The following is a 19,751-nucleotide window of genomic DNA, read 5'->3' on the forward strand; positions in this document are numbered from 1 at the left end:
GTTTTTTGTGAATAATCAGCGCACCGGTGAAGGAGATGGAATCCTATGCAAGTTTCGTATGCCAAACTGAAAATAAAAGTAGGAGACTAAAGATATATTATGCTTCAGGAAAATACTTCATGCCTGATCATTGTTACCTATTTTTCTAATAATTTTAGCATAGTTTTGTAATGTAGTATAATTGTAATTGTTATCCAGAAGAATGGCATCACTTAATTCTATCAAAACTGTAGAAAGATAGATGAATGACAAATTAATAATTTACCATCTTTGCATAATACTGTAGCACAGCATACCAGAAGGATTGATGGCAGAAGAGGTTAACAAATTTTAGCGGCTTCCATTAGCTTTTCATTGTCATATGTTTGTGGTGCCGACTGAAATAAGCTTTGTAGGAGATCTCAGTCTAGGGAACTAATTACTTGTGCCGATTGCCATACTGATGAATAGACCCTCATTGTATCATTCCCCTGAAGACGAGGAGCAGTCTGTGATTCACGACTGCATCCTGGCTGATATTTGATAATAATTTTAACAGATAAATGTAGGAAGGCAGAATGATGAAGTGCCTATCCATGCTCTACGACTATCAAAGGCATGCACATAGCCAGCTGTGTTCTGCCTTTTTTCTATAATCACTAATGGAGAATTTTAAGTTATTAATCGACCTTTGAATAAACCCATATCTTCCTGTGTTTTGTAATTTTTCTTTGGTTAATTATTCCAAAATCATTGGATTTTGTAATCAAAGCATTCAAATTTAAGCATGACTATAACACACACAAATAAGATACTGGGGCATTTGATTCCAATACTTCAGTATTCTTCTGAAAGTAAGAAATCAGGAAGATGAAGAATAGCACTGCCTTTTCTTTGGTGTTAGAAAAAGGTATAGAATTTTAATGAAGGTAGATGCAAAGACACTCTCCATTTTTATAAGATTATTTTCAGTCACAATTTTTAATGTCTACAAATGGTGTTTGAGAGTAGGGTTATGCAAATTATTCTGGCTTTTGTTACCATGTTTGTCTGAAACCCTTGATTTACCTTAAATAAAACTCATTTCTGCCTTTAGACCTCAAAACTAAGAATGTAGATACCAAGTATTTTTAACATTGTGATCTGTAAATTAGTTGTGGCTATTCATTTGTCAGTGTTGACAGGTATACTTTCTATTAGCTCCTGGACCAGAAATGGAATATATATGCATTTTCATCTATTGTTTTAATACTAGCTATGTTAACAAACAAAATCAGTGTTTTTTAATTTGGGCATACAGGTTTTCAGACTATAATGGCTATTCTATGCTTCAGGCATTTTCTGTTTGTTTGTTTGCTATACCTGAAATTGGCGGGTTTTGTACATTCTCTGGGCTAAAATACTGTTTTACAGTGGCATTCATTCCTGATCATCTAACAAGATAGTAACTGGCACTTATATATGACCATATTAAAAAGATCTACGTATATTTGGAGCATACAATGGAAAATAATGAATTTGATATAACCTTTTCTAGATGTAATTTTTTAAAAGTATGCCTTCAATATAGCAATTATTACACATCATAACATGTAGTTTTTAATTAAATGTAAAAACACAACTACATAAACCAGAAATCCAATCTGATTTGCTCGAAAATAGATTGCTGTTTCACTCTCCTGGAATGGTTTATTTAAAAACAGTAAATGGAAAAGAAATGCATTTTCTTGTGTTGTTCTAAGCCTCAGGGGCTAAATGTAATGAATATTTTAAGAGATTATTTTAATTAAATTCCTGCACATCTAAACAGAGTAATATTTTATTATCACATACATAACCATGTAACTGAGGTATTCATTAAAGTTAACACTTTCTGGACCAAGAATTCATGGTATGATTTACTGACCTTGTGCAAAAAGGCACAAATTAGGAAGAAAAATGAAGGGGGACAGACTTTGATTAATATAGGTAATGCTATACCATATTTATAATAGCCTTTTCCCTATTCTGGTTTATAAATGCAGTCACTGAGAAAGGTGCCCTGCTGAGGCTGAAATGAGGCTGAAATCGGAGCACATGCCACTAGAGTGTGGGGAAACTGATCACACTGTCAGCAATTCATTTCAAAATGATGTATTTAGTGCTCATTTCACCTTCCAAGAAAAAAGGGAAAGGAGTTCCTTAGACTGGAAGGTGATATTGTTATTTTCAAGGACATACCTAAGTAAAAGATTGCAGAAAGGGGGGAGGTTAAAAAAAAAAAAAAAAAAAGGCAAAAGCAGCGCAAACAAGGAGAGCTTTATGCAGAAATTCAGCGCTACCATGCTGTTTGATAATTGCTAACATATGTGGCTCCTCTGTTTCATTGTAGTCGTCCTCGTGAGTTCTGGCGCCTTGACTACTGGGAAGATGACTTGCGGCGCCGGCGACGATTTGTGCGTAACCCCCTTGGATCGACACATCCTGAAGCGACACTAAAAGCAGCCGGAGAACATGGTCAGTGTAAAATCTGCTTCTTGCCAATAGCAGCAGGTTACAGTACATGGCATTAAAGACTAGATCTTCATTCCTATAAGATGCTAGAAAATTGTCCCAAATGCCAAAGGCTTTTGTCATTGCATTTCAGGCACGTTCAATACAGAGATAAACTGACCATTACTTCATATAAGCAATGTTGGTATTTGTTAAGCCTCTTGATACATCTTAGTTGAGCTGGCACGTTGTGCATACTTTGCATACAATGATAACAAATATAGTTCTCACTAAGCAGAAGAAAAGTAGATGCAATTTTGCCATTAATCCCAGGACACACTTTCTTGCAGTAAATTACCTATTTATACTTTAGTAACTTCAGGAGATGATCTTTCCTGTTCAGAAATCCACAGCAATTATTTCAGTTAGCCTTAGCTAACTGAATTTTATCTAATTTATCTGCCTATCGTTACAGATAAATTAAAAGAAAAATGACACTTCTAAAGCTAAACTGTATTCAGACCTTTGCTTATGTTTAAGTCGTCAAGTTTTTCTGCAAGAATTTGATATGGAAGAAAATAGTAAAAAATGCTGAAACGTAAAGTATTTTTCAAGCAGCAAATGGTAATGATGATTTCTATCTGGTGACTTTAAAAAAGACGACTGCATTTTTTAACAGGTTTTTTTCCCCATTTTATTGTCAGGGATCACTCAGCTACATGCTGCTATGTCTGTTCTAGAGGAATGTATTTACAAAACTAATACAATAATCAGTTTGAGAATTCTATAATAAACCAAAAAGATAAACAAACAAAAAACCACCCAAAGCTAGTGAACTTTAGGTTTTAGTCTAGAATTTTGTCTTTGCGATCTCATGAAGATACATTGATAAGGCAGAAAAATCTTTCTTATATTTAAAAATAATTTGCTTATAGTTAAAGCTGAGTACCCTTCACCTTGAAGGTACATGTCATGGAATAGAATAATTTAAATTTAGGTCTTTTTTGTCTTTTTTAGTCTGTGAATTAGTGCATACATATATGCATACATACACACACATATATTATATGTGGAGGCATAAACTTTATGCTGACTTAAAATTATTAAGACTGTTGTATGAATACAGAAGAACATCACTGTTGTAAAGTTAGTTTCCGTCAGGCGTCTTAACCTCTTGCACTCAGCCTTAAAGAGCCATTTCTGGAAGAAAATGTCTACAATATGTCAGCTGATATAATGCCAAATGTGACATCAGTCCTCTAAAATAAATGACCGTGCAGAGAATAGTCAATAAAGTGATCTGAAAGCAATGTTCGTAGAGCCCTACATCTTTGACTATAGAAAGAGGAACAAGATGTAGAATTAATTAACCCATTTTTTGCTTTGGGGCTTGTTGTTCTTAATACTGTGTGTTGTTTCTATGCCATGGATTCTAAGGGCCCAAGGTTTCTTTCTGTTTAATACTCCATGGATAAACAACAACTGCCCCCCTTTAATATTATATGTACTTTAAATTAAATAGATCTTGTCACAGTTTTATGTATTCCACTCATATTTTTATATTTAATCTTTATCTTGTTTATCCAAATACTGAAAAATGTCTTTATTTTTACTGCAAAATATTTAGAGCTCCTATCTATATTTGTGTAACTAATTCTTCCAAAAGTAAACACACACTAATACAATTATTCATTTTTCATAGTAATGTGATATTTTCACTAATCCGTGCTCTATTTCAAGGGCTATGGCTCATACTCAGTTTGTAATTGACAGGAGTACAATTTTTGTCAATACAAAAGAAGAGTGAATAAAAGTAGCCCTATTTCATAGGTAGCTAATAGGCATAGCTGGTAGCTAACCCTGATAATTTAGAGGTAATTGTTTTCTGTCCACCTTTCTGTTCAGAATTTGACATCCTTAACAGGCTTCTATTATATTTAATTTCTTGATGTTGTTTTATTCTGAATTTAATTGCATACTGCCTTTGTTATCTGTTGCCATTCTGTTTCTTTATCTATCCAGTTTATCTATCCAGTTTATCTATTCTAGTTTACCTTAAGTCATTACTTAATGTGATTTCTGAAAATATAGATAATTACTATCTGCCTAATGGAGTGTGCGTATGTATGCAACTGTCTTGTTCCAAGACTTTCCACTGGCAAGGTGTAAAATAGATGACCAAAGTACAAATTCAAGTTCAACTGGAAACCATATATAATGTATAGGAATACAAAGATTGTTGGGGTTTTTTATGGTTTTGTTTTGGGTTTGGGTTTTTTGATGTGGTGTTTTGGGGTTGGTTTTGTTTGTTTGTTTTTTAAGTCTCAGAAGGTACAGTTATCAGGTCAACTGGAGTGGTCACTTGATCTATTTCTTTCTGAATTGCGTTTATAAACTTTTAATATTAACCAATTTCAGGTCAGAATATCCAGTTATTTTCAGATTTTTGGAACCAGACTTTCAGGCCCTGTTTTCATGATGTAGATATCCTTAGAATTTGCAGAATATTTGCCCCGGTATTTTATGATTTCTTATCAAGAATTTATCATTAATTATTCTATTTCAATTAATTTTACATGTCTCTGAAGCAAAAGCATTTTTAAATAATGAATAAAAGATTCCCTACTGCCTATTTAAGCTTTTCTCAAAACAAAACAGAGCAAAACCAAAACCTGAAATTGGGCATAAGGGATTTTGCCAAAAGGGAGGTGGGAAAATAATGCATAAATAATGGAAAAGTACTATTGCAGTAACCATGCTTGAAAGCATGGATTTTAGCACACTTTTCATTAGTAGATACACATTATCAACTGCTTGGTGTCTTTCAAGTAAAACCAGATGTATTCTCCACCCCAGAGAGCTCACAGTCTAGGAAAGATCACAATTTGCAACTGTGAAAATTATTCAGAAACAAGCGGAAGCCTAGATATTGTTCAGTAAAACCTAGAGAGAACAACAACAGCAGCAATCAGCTCTGTTGCAGCCTAGTTATGTGTCTTAGTAGCAAGAACCAATCTTTTCCAGGGATTGATTTGATTTGAAGGAGAACCTCTGGTGCAGAGGTGGCAGAATAAATACCTGAAGACTAATGTTCTCTGTTCAGACAATCAATACCAGCCCCATGACTATACTTCTGGCTACCTTCTAGTTAAAAACAAATTTTTTAATTCTGACAATTTAATTGCCATTCCCAAGTTCACATTAACTTGCTTGGGAAAAAAAGGCTTTAGGTAATTTTTCAAAGGGGAAAAAAAAAAAAATCCTTCCAAAATGGCTATTTATAAAAGTCAGTCTAGTAGTGTGGTGTGGGGGAAGGAAAGAGAGGTGAAGGTGGTTTAGTAGAAGTTTGGGATGGAAAGAGTTAACTCTCTTCTGTTCTCCCTTTCACCCATTGTTTAGAAATGAAACCAAAATACTTACATAGGTGTGAAAGTACAAAAAATGAGTCCTTTAAACCTGTTGATATCTTTAGATTGACCCCCAAATACAATATTTTGTGAGAGAATCTTCAGCTGCTAGACAAGACCTTATCAAGCTTTTTAACAAGTGATTTGTTGTTTTTTATTGACGTTTGTTAAAAACTTGGGGAGAGGGGGATTAAAACAGTCTGTAGCATTTCCATCAGGGCAATAGGCGGAGTTCAGAGCTTTGTGACTGCAAGGGACTAGCAGCTAATCACCAACAGTATTGTAATCGACTGGTCAGTTTTCTTTGCCTCAACTCAAGGGATGAAAAAGAAGTCTTGAAAATAATATTTAAAAAATCTCATGTGAAAGTGGTCATTTTTTCCATTGTTATCTTTTTAAACAAATAGGAAGACTAGAGGGAAGCTTCTGGGAGCCCTTTTTTAAAAAATAGATAGTAAGGCTTTTTAAATGCATCTTTTCCCTGAATTGCTTTTCCTGATATATTTACCAGACATTAAAAAAAAAAAAAAAGTAATAGTAAGTATCTTCTGTATTGTGCTTTCCAATACTTGATTTTTCAAATGGCTTTTAAAAATTGCATTTCGCATGTAAGTTTAAGTTGTAGACAAACAATTTAAAATAATCTGTCATTCTGTGAATGTCTTAAGCATGTTCAGCAACATAAGCTAAACTATTATTTTTACACCCAAGTGTTCCAGAGGTTTAACTGGAATAAATAAGACTCTCTGCAGATGCAGAGATCTGTTTGCAGAAAGCTACTTGAAGAAACTAGGTCTTACAGAGCAGTTCAGGAAGGATTGTGTGAAATTGCACTAATGAATTATAATAATGAAATTGCTGTGCTAGATAAATACTCTGCCAGCAGGCTGTTATGTCCTATGCAATACATAGGCCATGCCTTGAGGTCTTGATCTTGAAAATGTGTATGTGAATGTATGCTTAGATCTGCAGGATCCAGAAGCTCCAGTCATGCCAAGAATAGGCAGGCCTGGCAGAGAGTGGTTTGGGTTAGCAGATGACAAAGCAGGGTTTGGGACCTGAAATATGAAATCCAGTGTAATATACCTATGTGCATACATGGGAACTGAATACGTCACACAATGTCACGCTCCATCATATGTATCTCTAATCAGTAAATATAGAAAGAGAACTAGACCACGTAAGTGCATTTATCTGCAGAAAATGGGTGAATCCATGTGGAATATATTCAGTTCTATACAGGTACTCATGTGAGTGTGTCTGTGTTGGTTGCAGGTGTAGTGCTTTATTCAAGTCAGTACAGAAAGAGCGGATTCTGATTCAGAGTGTGATGTCTTACTGCCTTCCAGTAGCTAGTAACTGCAGATGTGTAGACAGGCTCTGCATCTTCCTCTGCCTGTGTGTATACACGTTTCATGCATGTCAGGAAATGTGGGTAACTAACATCATATGCAAAGAGATGACAAAAATTTACAAAAATGGACTAAAACAACTTATGGTCTAAAATCTTATATTGAAAAAGGCAGTTACATAAGATGTATGTTTTTGAATCAGTATAATATCGTTAGTTGGGGGAAGACATAAAATCTGAATAAGTGACAAAGATGAGGCAGGAGGTGTATATTTCTGTTATCCAGTCATTTTTGGCTTGGAAGTTGCTGTACTGACTTTATTTTTTCTTAATGGTAGATGAGAAGAAAGACTGAAGGACATACTAGTATTTTGGGCAAGTTGTGCTAAGTATAAAAGCATTAAGCTTTGATCTTGGCTCTCAATTCAATCTTAAACAAGAATAGGTAGAAGGCTAGTTTGAAATAGCATCTTCAGTATAACACAAATAGATTGTAGTAGAGGAAGCAAAAATGGCAGGTAAAGTACAATGCAGATGGGGTTTTTTTAAACAACAAATATAGTTTGCCTGTATTTAAAAAAAAAAAAAAAGAATTTCTTATCTTTGCCTTTATCCCTGGGATGGTTTTGTTCTATTTCACTTTTTTTGATCTTCAAGAGAATGCTGGTAGGCCACTGAGTAACGGTGCATGTGGTGTATATTAGTATACTGTTGGTAATTTTACTGCTGCTAACTTAAAATCCTCAAGGGGGAGTTAATTACAGGAAAACCTTTCTAAATATCTGCTGCATATTTTCCATGACAAGAAGGTTTTCATCTCACGTTGAACAACTCCAGAATCTGAGTTATCATTATTTACATGGGCACATTTTAGAAGAAAGTAAAATTTGTGTTTGTACAATGCAGTTAAAGCTTTACAGTAATTTATTTTTTAAAGGCTTACTTAAAATTGGCAGTTATTGGTTGGGGAGAAAGGATCATGCATAAATTGCATTTTATTTTGTATGGCAAGTTAAATTTCCTTTTCTTTGTGTTTTTTGTTTGTTTCATTTTGTTTGGGGGGTGGGGGGGCGGTGTTGTTTGGGTTTTTTGTAAGCTCAAGGCCTAAACCAAAAATAGGGTATTTGGTGGTTTGGGATTTTTTGTTTGTTTGGTTGGGTTTCTTTTTAGTTTTCACTTAATTGAAAAGTTTATTATTTGCAATTTATGTGCGTATATTTACTTAAACAATTTAAACTTTATATATTGCCACTGGGGAACTGCCGCCTTCTGTAAATGTTTGCAGATTAACATATTTTTAAAGTAAGCCAGTGGAACTTCAAATCAAGTATGGCAGCAATCAGGGAAAGCAATGAGCAATATGTTGAAGTTAGTTGGTCCTGATGTATTTGGTGAATGTTTTTCAAACACGGCTATGCCATGGGCATTCTCAATCTATTTTTTAGGAAATAGTATTTTTATTTTCAACTTAAAAAACCCCCAAACAACACGTACACTGCTGGGTTTTGGCTTTTACCACGGCAAGTGGTAACTTAGGTGTAGAGCGAGCGATTGCCCCCCCCCCCCCCCCCGCCATCCCGCTGCTGCTTTGAGCTTGTAATTTAAATAAAATAGATTTCGACCTAGCAGTGCCGAGACGAGATGAGGAACGCTCCCAGGTAACGCTGGCACTCCCGTGACCAGTGCTGGCCTCCCCTGCGGGAGCGGCTCCGGGCCGGGGGTGTGCGGCCGGCCGGCCGGGGGGGCACTGCTCAGGCGCGGCAGCGGCACCTTTGCCTGCCCGGTTACCGTGTGTAGCGTGAAACATGCGCTCTAGGTAAAACGAGCTTTTTGTTTACTTCTCTTCCATTCCGAAAATTCAGATGTGAGCATAGAAATGTCCCTTGTAAGGACCGGGTACCATTTCGTTGTGCCTCTTGGAAGCAGGTGCACGCTTTTCTCTGCCTCCAACCGTGATCGTGTGGCTGATTTTCCGCTTCCCCCCCCCCCCCCCCCCCCCCCCCCCCCCCCCCCCCCCCCCCCCCCCCCCCCCCCCTTCATCGCCCAGGCTTGCGAGGCGGGGTGTGTGCTTTTCTGCCTCACGAAATCCACGTATCGTTCCTGGCTGGCCTCGTCGCTAACGGGAGCGGCAGGGATCCGGGACTGCAGCTCCAGCGGTGCGGGAGGCCGCCCCTTCGCCTTCCCCGCTCCCCGGGGAGCTCAGCCCGCCCCCAGGGGATTTCCCCCTGGGCTGCCGCCGCCTTCCGCTGTCTTGCGCCGCGGAAGCCCCTGCCTGCCGCCCCGGGCGGAGCGGAGCCATGGCCGGGCGCAGCGTACCTTACTTGTGCCGCCGTGTAGGCGAGCCCCCCGGGCCGGCCCCCTGCCCGCCTGCCTCTCCTGCCCCACTTCCCCAGCTCCTGCGGGTTTGCCTGGCCGAGGCCGGCCGCTGTCGGCCTGTTGCGCTGCCCCCGGTGCCGTCCCGGCGCGGCGGCGGCGGCGGCCCCGCGGGGAGCGGCGGGGCGAGCGCGGCCCCCGGGCGGCTCCCGCCGCTCCCGGCCCGCCGGGCACCGTCCTGCCGCCGCTGGCCCGCCGGGGCGTCCTCCGTGTTGTCTGTCTGGGGCGTGCTCGGTTTCGTCTCGGCGGTGGTCCCCGGCCTGGCAGGGGAACTGTCTCAGCTTGCTGCTGCCAGAGCAAACCGGTGCTTGAACCCTGGGTTTGAGAGTCAGGTTAACACACCAGGCAATCGGGACCTGCTTCCAGCAGGAGAACTCAACTTCCGAAGGAAGGTTGCAGGGGAAGAGAGTCTGTTGTATCCTTTCCCCCTCTGTCATAAACACTTGAAGTAGAGTTAAATGCTGCAGAGAGCTCTGGATAATTTTGAGCAGGCTTAATAGGATTAAACCTAGATGTGTCCTAACATTAGAGGATTAAGACAGGTACTTCCCGCAGCTAGTTCTAAACAGTTTTCTTCCTGAACTTTCATTTAAAAAAAAATTACACTCCTTTGTCACTGTTGCCTCTGAGACCTGACAGACAGCAATGTGTCTATCTTTCATTTCAGCTCCTGATGAGGATATACTTGTTAAAGGAAAGCAGTCCATCAAGAGTCAAGTTTTAGGAAATCAGAACTCAGAAAGTGAGATTCTCTTGGAAGGCGACGACGATATCATGTCATTCATGGAGGAAAGAGAAGTGGAGAACTTAACAGGTAACTTCAGCTATCTAATTTTCTCCTTGGCTTCTTTACTATTTAAGTTCTGATCTGCCCTGCTCTGCAGCGAATCATGTTTTGGGATATACACTGATAATTGTTCTTTCCCATAATTGGGTCATTAAGATCTTTTTCTGTGCACCTCAGATGCTGAGGGTTTACTTGAGGAGAGTTGTGCATTTTCTTTCTCTGGCTTTTGTAACCTTCTTGCTTCCGCAGTAGATGTCTGTATTCTAGGAAACCTTCCTTAGAGAAAGTAGCTCTACCTTGAAAAAGGCTTCCTTCCTTTGTTTTTGACCTCATTCCACTCCTCAAATCATTAGACCTAGTGGACAATTAGGCAAGTTATCTGTAATTATAGGCTTTGGAGAGCTTTAATTTTTTCCTGAGTTTATAAAATTGTACGTATTGGTTATTTACTTCGGTTTGAAGGATCTGTACACTCACTGAATTTAACTCCTTTGAACCCCTTGTCATTCCCCCATTGAAGTCCCTTCTCCACAGACCATAGTCTTATTAGACTTCACTTCTTTTTTCTGAAGAAGAAATAGTACTTCAGATCTTTGAACTTAATTAATTCTACTCAGTCAGATGCAACCTTTGCTGATGTTACAATCTGAGTGGAGTGGGTCCATTTCACTACAGTTGAAAATGTAAAAACAGAGTAACCTCCTCGGTTCGGGTACTGGGAGTTATAAAGTGTCTCCATTGTTATTTGAGGAACATGAGTTTTACAGGGAAAATGCAAACTTCTCTGTGTTCTTCTGCTTTCTCAACTGGTATCCCATGTACATTTACTTCAGAGAAAAATGTCATTCCTTGGATAGTTCTGGTTCCCTGAGAAGCTAGTAGTATAATCTTACATTGATACATATCATACATATGATAATTCAGTGAAATTACTGGAAGTGATTATTTATTGGCAGTTTGCTTATCCCTGAACTGCATTCCACTCTTTTTATTTTTTTTAAAGCAAAGTTTAAAATGCAGCATAATGAAAAAAGAAAACCTGTGTAGGAAGAGTGAAATAAAAAAAGCTAATGGGAGAATAATGCAATGGCATTTTCTGTATGTGAATCTTTTTTTTCCCTTTCTACCACGAGCTTTCTTCTCAACAGCCTTCTCCGTGTTTCCTTCTCTTTTATTATTCATTCATTGGTTCGAGTAATACATTCATACTGTAATAGAGGTGAAAGGGGAGTTTAATTATATAATCTTGACAATGGCAATAGGATTAAGAAGTAATCCTCACTAATAAAGTGGTGTGGGTTAGAAACGAAGTGGAAATTGTCAGGGGTCTTCTACAGGACCTGGACTGCCCCAGCTTCTGCAGCTGTCTGCTTGCCCTGTAATTGAATGTCTGCGAGTGATTGAAAAAATGTTATTTCTCCTCTGGATTACATGCTAATGTACAGAGGGCAAAGGGAGACAGCAAAAGAACACATAGCTGCTTATTTCATCCATTTGTGGGGGTGAGCTTTGGGAAATCATGGCAGTTCCGCAGCTATCTCATGCCCATCTGCAAACACAATGTATTTGTACGTTGGGAATAGAGGGCAAAGCTGCTCTGATCTCAGCAGAGCATCTCTTCTTTTGTCCTAGTGGCACACATTGAGATTGATGCGAGATTAAGGACCATCACCCTCCTAACAATCGATGGAAATGACAATTCATCTGAATTTTTTGTCAGTTATTCTCACGTTGATTACCTGAACGTGTGTACCTCATTTATAGATGCTTTATTGAAACAAAATTGTCTATGTCACTTTCATATCTTCCACTGTTTTACAAAAGTCAGCTAATACTGCAGCCGAGTAACTTAATTTCCTTACCTCTTAATCAGCTGGATGACAAACCTAACCTGTTTTCTTTCTGTATGTGTTAGTTTATATAATAGGCTCTGCATTGTCAGATCTATGCTGAACCTATTGTTTTCAGTAGTAGTCTGATTTGTCCCTGTGATAAGCCCTGTGGAGATGTGATTATTCCAATAAAAATTCATTCAGTTGGAAACCAACCCTCCAGCTGTTTGCTCCCACAGTCCCCAAGCTACACTAACACTGTATGGAATCCGTGAACAATATTTAACGTGGAATCAAAAGCATCTTTAAAACATTTTACTTTAGGTTCTATAACATTGTATAACCTTAACAATAGATTTCTAGCATCCATGAGGGAACATTTCACAGTTAGGACAACTTTGAGCCTTGACTGCTGTGTTCATCTTCATGGAAAGCTATCAAAACTCTCCAGTACCTACAGAACACATCTGACAGTAAGATTTCAAGTGTTCATGTGTGCACTCTCTATATTGCATATAACAGAAGGTATGCAACTCTCGAAGTTTCTCGAAAAGAAAATGCGTCTGAGTAAAAACTACATACTGCCATACTAAAGCCAGCTCTGGCACGTATAACGTATGCATCAGTTTGCAATTGTAGCTGCTTCAATGTTCGGCAGCACAGACACTGCAAATCTATTACATATGTTCTTTTCCAGAATAAAAAGAGTTTTGCTTTTTAATGAAGAGCTATGCTCTTCGCTTTATTTATTTCAATGTTCTAGGCTTGAAAAGCAAATAATTTGCACCCGCACTCTTTTATGTTTTGAATATTGTTGGCATTTTCATTCTTTGGCAGGTCCAGTTGCCCTAAGCACACCAGCTCAGCTTGTGGCACCCTCAGTAGTAGTGAAAGGCACTCTTTCCATCACTCTTTCTGAGCTCTACTTTGAGGTGGATGAAGAAGATCCCAGTTTTAAGAAAATCGACCCGAAGGTAAGAGATCATTGACCCTGAGCTCTGAGAGATGATGACAAATTACCCAAGACCTTTAATTCTTCATTTGACTTCCTTTACCTCTATTGGTCCGCAGTGTTCCTGCTTTAATAAGTTTGCGACTGACCATATATGCTACTGAACTTCACGTAGGTGACACCTCCTTTCCTTCTCCTTTTTCTCCCCCTCCCACAACTCGACCCTACTTGAATGTTAATTAGCTTGCTGCGAATAAAGCTCCAGGGAGGCATCTTAAATAAAGACATCTTGAATCACAGGCCTGTGTGAATACTGGAAAGTTCAACGAGGCTTTTAGCCCAAATGCTTTGCTTTACTTTGCTATTTTTATATAATGCTAGTGTAACATAGCGCTAAACTTCTTACATTCGTATGTTTTCAGTGCTTCTGTATTGTATTATTCTATAACAGATTTTACAGGGCCTGTTATTATTTATTGTGCCTAAGCAGAAAACATAATTGCCCTCTTAAAATACGTTTCTGAACTGACTTCCTAATTTCCACAAACTTTATTTGCTCCGAGTTACTTGATTACTAGTCTTTTGTTTAAAATTAGTAACCTTCAGTAAAGTTCCTATTTCAAAGGCAGTATACTGTGTGATGAGCATAATAAGGTTGCACTTGAATGTTTTCCACAGTATTACAACAACATTTCAAAAGTATGACACGATTGGTAAATATTCTCACATCTCAATTTAAGCGCAGGGTTTTTTTTTTCTTGGTTTTTTAAATATCTGCTTAATATTAAACAAGGTAATAATTTCTTTGTGAAGGGGAAAAAAGTCACTGGAAGAAGTAGTGGTTTTCTCCTTGTCTGTAGAGAATACCTTGTGTGTTAAGCACCAGTTCAGTTCTTTGTTCCTATTGAGTAAATTGCTCTTGTCTGTATTAAAAATGGCATCAGTGGGTCTGAAAGCTGGGATTATCAAATCCTATCAAGGAATAAATTTATTTTGAAAAACAATGCTCTCAAATTCTTAGAACTAGAATTTAATATAAGTAATTAACTAGAATTATGATTTTTGTGTGATAGCATAAATGAGATTTAACTTTTCTTTTGGTCCTGAAATATTTCTGAAATATTTTTGAAATTATTTCAAGTATGAGATAGCTCTTAAAATTTTGATATGCTTACTCCTTCCATAGTGGGTTTTTTAAACATTTAATGGTAAAAAGGATATAAATATAAAATGTAAAGACAGTGATATGTTACTGTATTGCATTTTCCATCTAAAATGTTCTGCCTTGTATTGCATTAGCATGAGAAAAGTCTTACAAATCTGCATTATTCTGCATTTTTGTTTTCCATGTTTAGCACATAGGGCATTTGAGTACAGTTACTAATTCTTACCATTCCTGTTACATGTTTTATGGGGACATTGACATACAACATATATTCAGCTTGCTTTCTTTTCTCCTGTTTTCAAGTATTTGGTAGTGGTTGTTTTCTTAACTGTGACTAGGCGTTCTGATTTGATTTGATTGTATCTTTAATTCTGTATCTGAGAGCTTTTATTTGGGTTCCTATAAAAGGAGGAGTTGGTTACATGAAATACAGACTACACCTCTACTTGTGATGCAACTTTAGCTGGAGGTCTTAAAAGAAAAAAAAAAGACCTTTTGTAATGTCTCCTCTGGGTATGGGGGGGGGCGAAAAATCAAATCTGAGTTTTTTTATTTTAAAAAACAAATAAGCTTACAAAGCAGCTTGCTTTCAAGCATTAACGCCTCCCTGCCCCACCCTCTGCTTAAGTTACAGTACCTTGATAACGGTGACTAGAGCTGCTGTAGAAAATGTCCCTTGGAAAAAAAAAAATCCTAATCCGCTGTAGCTCAGAAGGCCTGTTTAATTAATGAGGCTTCATCTCTTTGATAAATTTAAGTTCCTTGTATATTTGTCTAAACTACTGAAAAGAAAACATTGTGACAAGTTCCTGAAGAAAAACCTGCCGTAGAGATAGCATCAGCAGCGATAAGATCAGAGTTTATACTCTTACTCCGGGCTGTTTTCAGAAGGAAAGGGTAGCCCCGCGGGCCAAGCCCATTTTGCCAGGTGAGCCAGGATCGGCGCTGGGGAAAGCGCTCTGATGACTCGACAAGAAACTTGTGAAACACGCCCGGGCTTTAATGCCCGGGGTTGAAGAGGCTCACGATAAAGCAGCCCTGCTTTCTCCGGCGGGGGCTGGGGCCGCGGGGGCCGGGGCCGGCGGTGCCCGCCTGCCGCTGGGCAGGGTCGCCCCTGCGCCGCCGCGGCTTTGCTGGAAGTTCATTTCCCAGGCTGCTGTCGGACTTGTTAAGTTCGACAAAAGCAACTCAAAATTTGAATGGCTATTTCTTTCCGGATCCGTCCACAAAGAAACGGAAGTAGTCCTTTGGGGCAAGAAGTTACATTTTTACCCCCCTCCCGAAAGGGCACGAAAACTTGCTCGAAATGCTCCGAGCCGGCTTTGAAATCTTTCGGGCGGCTCAAACAGATAATGCTAACGTTTTTAAAGCTTAGAAATGCGTTCCCGATAAAAAAATTCTGCAAATATTTCTAAGTCGTCGTGAGCAAACTTAAAGCGAAATCGCTACAGCACGAAATACAAGGAATCGGGTAGAGCTTAGCTTTGGGAGAGGGGGCTCGGGCGGGGAAGGAGGTCGGCGGTGTCTGCGCGGAGAGCGACCGGGTGTTAATGTAGGATCGGGTGGTTTCCTTACGGGTTGCTTATCTGCTCGTCTGGCTACGCGGCTACGCTGTAGTGCGATTTTATGCTGTACTTAAAAATCCAGGGAAAACAAATGTTTGTTTAAAAAAATATCGACCGGTTGCTCTAAAGCGCATGAATTATTCAGGGTAGATCTATACTTCCTTCGTGTCAAAGTCAAATGGATAGCGCGTTCGCTCTGGGAAGCGAAAGCAAATAGCGATGAATTTTTAAAACAAAATACAAACGCTGGAGATTTACCGGGAAAAAAGGAAAGCAAGCTATAAGGAAAAAAATAAAGGTGACGACCGTAGGGTAGGAAACGGCATGCTCTAGCTCTGTCTAAATTCTGGCGAGCTGCTGTGCGACGCTCCATATATTCCCAAGATTTAGAGGGGAAGCTTAAAGTCATAGAAATATAGCAGATGTTGTCACATGCTGAACTACAGAACATATAAGTTGGTTTTTTTTTCTTAGATGCACTATTTTTATAGAAACTAGAAGGAAGTTTAGAAAACGTCAATGAATATGCCAAGCTAAGGCTTCGGCTAGGTGTCGCGTTTAGACTATCTTTACATCTCGTGTTTCCGTTTCTTTTAAAAATTTTACTTCTGAGGTTCAGAAAGAATCTACTTGCCTGAATTCAAGAATCATTCACGAAAAGTCAGCGTAAAGTTAAAGTAATATTTTTATTACTATTTGCAACAAGTCAGTTGTGGGGCACATAATCTGACCTTGGCACCGAAATACATTTAACATCAGTAAAACTTTTTTAAAGGGAGATTTGTACATATAGTTAAATAATTTTTCACTTGGTGACAACATTCAGGCAAACAAGAGAGAATAAGAAAAGGACTATACATGGATTGGAAAATGTACCTTTCGGGTTTCGTTTTGAAGTTGCAAAAGTCCGATTGCTTCTTTTTGTGACTTTTTAAAAATTCACATTGGAGGACAGGAGGAGAGGCTCTTCCCTTCTTCCGTGCAAGGCGGCGAGAGTTTATGCCGGGAAAACCGTCTGCAAGTTTTTAAAGGCCGAGCTGCAGGTGGGTGGGGGGTGGCGGGGGCGCGTTTCTTTCGCCGCCTCTTTCCGTCGTCGTTTGCGTTAAATAAAAAGTTTTTAGACGCTGTTGTTGTTTACGGAGGGCGAGTTTTGTGCGCGGGGGTGTTAACCCTATAGCTTGTCGAGGCTTTTGGGATTGGTGAGGATTTCTCTGGCTAGCCTCCAGGTCTGTTTGGCAGCGCTTTCCAGGGCCGAGTGGGGTTTGCCCTGAAAGAGGTCTAGGTTGGGCAGGAAGTAGTGGGGGCAGCGCCGGCACTGCAGGCAGGAGATGAGCTGCAGGAGGATGCCGTTGAGCCGGTCGCCCAGGCACGCCTCGTCCCAGTCGGTCTCCCGCGGGTGCTTCTCGCACTCGTACAGCAGCAGCGTCTTCATGTGGTAGTTGTTGAGGGGCTGCCCGGGCAGCTCCAGGTGCCGGTCGCGCAGCGTCTTCAGCACCGAGAGGCACTTGTTCCTGCAGCCGCCCATCAGCAGCCGGTTCTCGGCCTCGCCGAACTGCAGCACCCAGGCGTCGCTCTCGGCCGAGCTCTGCTTGCCCGTCAGCGAGTAGCACTCCTTGGAGAGCAGGTTGAAGCCCTCCGCCTTCACCTCCGCCACTCGGTTGGGGCCGGGCCAGGGGATGTGGGGCATGGGCCACTGCGCCGCGCTGCGGGGCCAGATCCCGGTGCACTTGAAGGCGGGCGTGATCTGCACCACGTACCGCTCCCGGATGCGGAGCTTCACCTCGCTGGTGTCCGCGATCATCTTCACCACGTCCCGGTAGCTGCACTTGTCCACGGCCTGGGCCACCAGCGTCTGGAAGCGGGAGCGGATCTTGCGGGCGGACAGGTAGCCCGAGGCGGTGATGAACTCCACCCAGAGGGACATGCTGCGCTTGCGGCCGTCGCTCAGCTTGAGCACGGCGCAGCCCGGCAGGGAGCCGTCGTCCACGAAGTTGAAGACGCCCATCTGGTTGAGGTAGAGCACCACCTCAAACTCGGTGGGCGAGATCACCTCCAGCCCCTCGTAGCGGGCGTCGATCTCGCTCAGGGAGCTGATGAAGCGCGGCTCCTGCACCTCCACCTCCTTCAGCACGTCCGACACGACCTTGCACACCTCCCGGATGGTCTTGGCGATGGCCGCCTTGCGGGCCTGGCAGCGCTCCGTGTAGTATTTGTTGAGCTGGTAGACCAGCTTGGCCTGCGCGGCGATCATGTTGGGGCACAGGTCCGGGCTGTACACCGGGCTCTCGCAGTACGTTGAGGGATCCAATGCTTTAGCGGTGGCTGCAGCTTTGCGGAGGGCACCAGCCAAGTCGCAGACCCCCACCCCCTCCGGGAAGAAGGCGGCAGCGGCGCGCCAGTGAGAGCAATTAAAAAAATCGGGGAGGACGACGAAGCACAAAGGAGCGAAGCCCAGCGCTGCCCCGGCGAGGAGGAGGAGGAGGAGTGCGAGCCGCCGGCGAGCGGGACGGTGCGGGCTGGGCGGCGGCAGTGCCGGTGCCGGAGCGGCGGGCAGCCCCCGCGGGCTCCCGGAGCGCAAAGTTTTGGGTGGCGGTGGGGGCAGGGAGGTCTGCGCTGCCTCTGCGCTCAGGCGCCCACCCCCCCCCGCGCAGCGACAAAAATGCTGTTTCAATAGTTCATGAAAAAAAAAACCCAAACAAACTTCCCCAGGACTCGCAGAAGGTCCCCGCAGAAAAGCCGGTCGGCGGCGAAGTTTTAAACCGGACACGATACGAGAGGAGAAGAATGCGAGCAATGCCCAGAGCGGAAGAGTGAACTCTGTCTGTCTGTCTGTCTGTCTGTCTGCCTCTCTCTCTCTTTCAGTCCGTGGCACCGCCAGAGATGTGCATGAGTTTGGCTGCCGCTCTCTCAGACTGTCAGGGGGTGTTGTTGATTTCCCTTTTCCTGCTGGAGGCGTTGTCTGAACCCGGCTCTGTGGCTTTCTCTATCTTTACGCGCAGACGTGTGCACTTGGTCTGTGATCTCTCATTCCTGTCCTGCAGCTCTATATAGATTGTTTTGAGATATATATATAGGTTGGTTGTTTTTTTTTTTTTCTTTTCTTTGCACAGACTGTGTTTTATCCTGAGCGGGAGGAGGGCGTAGCTGCTGTGCCCGGGATGGCTTCTCCTCCCCCTCCCCACCCCTGGAAGTGCGCGCCGAGGCTCTCACTTTCTGCGCCTCTCCTCCTCCTCCTCCTCCTCCGCCGTGTGCCCGTCTCTCTCCGGCGGTGCCGGCGGGCCCTGTAGTTTATGAATGGGGCCGGGGCCCGGCCGGGGGGCGGAGCCCCGCCTCCTACAATCGCCGCCGAGCTGTCAGCGGCGCGGCCAATCGCGGCGGGCGGCGGGCACGGCCGGCGCGGGGGCGCGCACACGCGCCCGCGCACTCGCTCCGGCCTCCTCCCCGCCGGCGGCGGCGGGGCAGGGGTGTCCCGTCCACCCTGTGCTGGGGTTGACCGGCGTTAAAGCCGGGCCGGGGCGAGGGGGGCGGGGACGGGGCTGTGAGCGTCCTGCGACCCGGCGCGGGGAGGGAAAAAGCTGCAGCTTCGCGGTGGCGGCCGGGTGAAGGGTGAGGGGAGCTCGCCGCTACCTCCGCTTGCTGCGAGGAGACCCAGCGGCAGTGCCGGTGTGTGAGGGGAAGGGGGGAGAGGCGTGCCGGTGCTTCACCGCAGGCATAAATCTTCTTTCGCTAATGCCGGGCTGCAGCAGTGAAAGTGAGACCGTCACTGGAGCAGAATTGCACACCTTGTTTTACTGCCCTCAGTCAGTGCCGTAGTCACGTTAATTTAGATAAATCTCGTGCCATAAACTTCTGTTCATCCTCCTAAAGC

The 19,751-nt window shown here is 42.4% G+C and overlaps 2 protein-coding genes across 2 annotated transcripts in view; one reads left to right on the forward strand and one right to left on the reverse strand.

The window, feature by feature from the left end:
* The window catches only part of LRBA (LPS responsive beige-like anchor protein), a 432,278-nt gene that overhangs the window by 221,997 nt on the left and 190,530 nt on the right, over positions 1-19,751 (forward strand). The window contains exons 38-40 of the mRNA XM_050895295.1: positions 2,351-2,475; positions 10,250-10,396; positions 13,039-13,175. Coding sequence (XP_050751252.1) covers positions 2,351-2,475; positions 10,250-10,396; positions 13,039-13,175 — 409 coding nt within the window. The remainder of the gene's footprint in view (positions 1-2,350; positions 2,476-10,249; positions 10,397-13,038; positions 13,176-19,751) is intronic.
* MAB21L2 (mab-21 like 2) lies at positions 17,009-18,134 on the reverse strand. Its single transcript, XM_050895296.1, has one exon. It carries the CDS (start codon positions 18,132-18,134, stop codon positions 17,055-17,057), a length of 1,080 nt encoding a protein of 359 aa, XP_050751253.1. The 3' UTR covers positions 17,009-17,054.

The sequence above is a fragment of the Gymnogyps californianus genome, chromosome 4 (assembly GCF_018139145.2).
Source record: "Gymnogyps californianus isolate 813 chromosome 4, ASM1813914v2, whole genome shotgun sequence".
Lineage (NCBI taxonomy): Eukaryota > Metazoa > Chordata > Aves > Accipitriformes > Cathartidae > Gymnogyps > Gymnogyps californianus.

What these genes read in the sequence shown, in the direction of transcription:
- MAB21L2 (XM_050895296.1), bottom strand. Translation starts at nt 18,134, where the DNA reads ATGATCGCCGCGCAGGCCAAGCTGGTCTACCAGCTCAACAAATACTAC.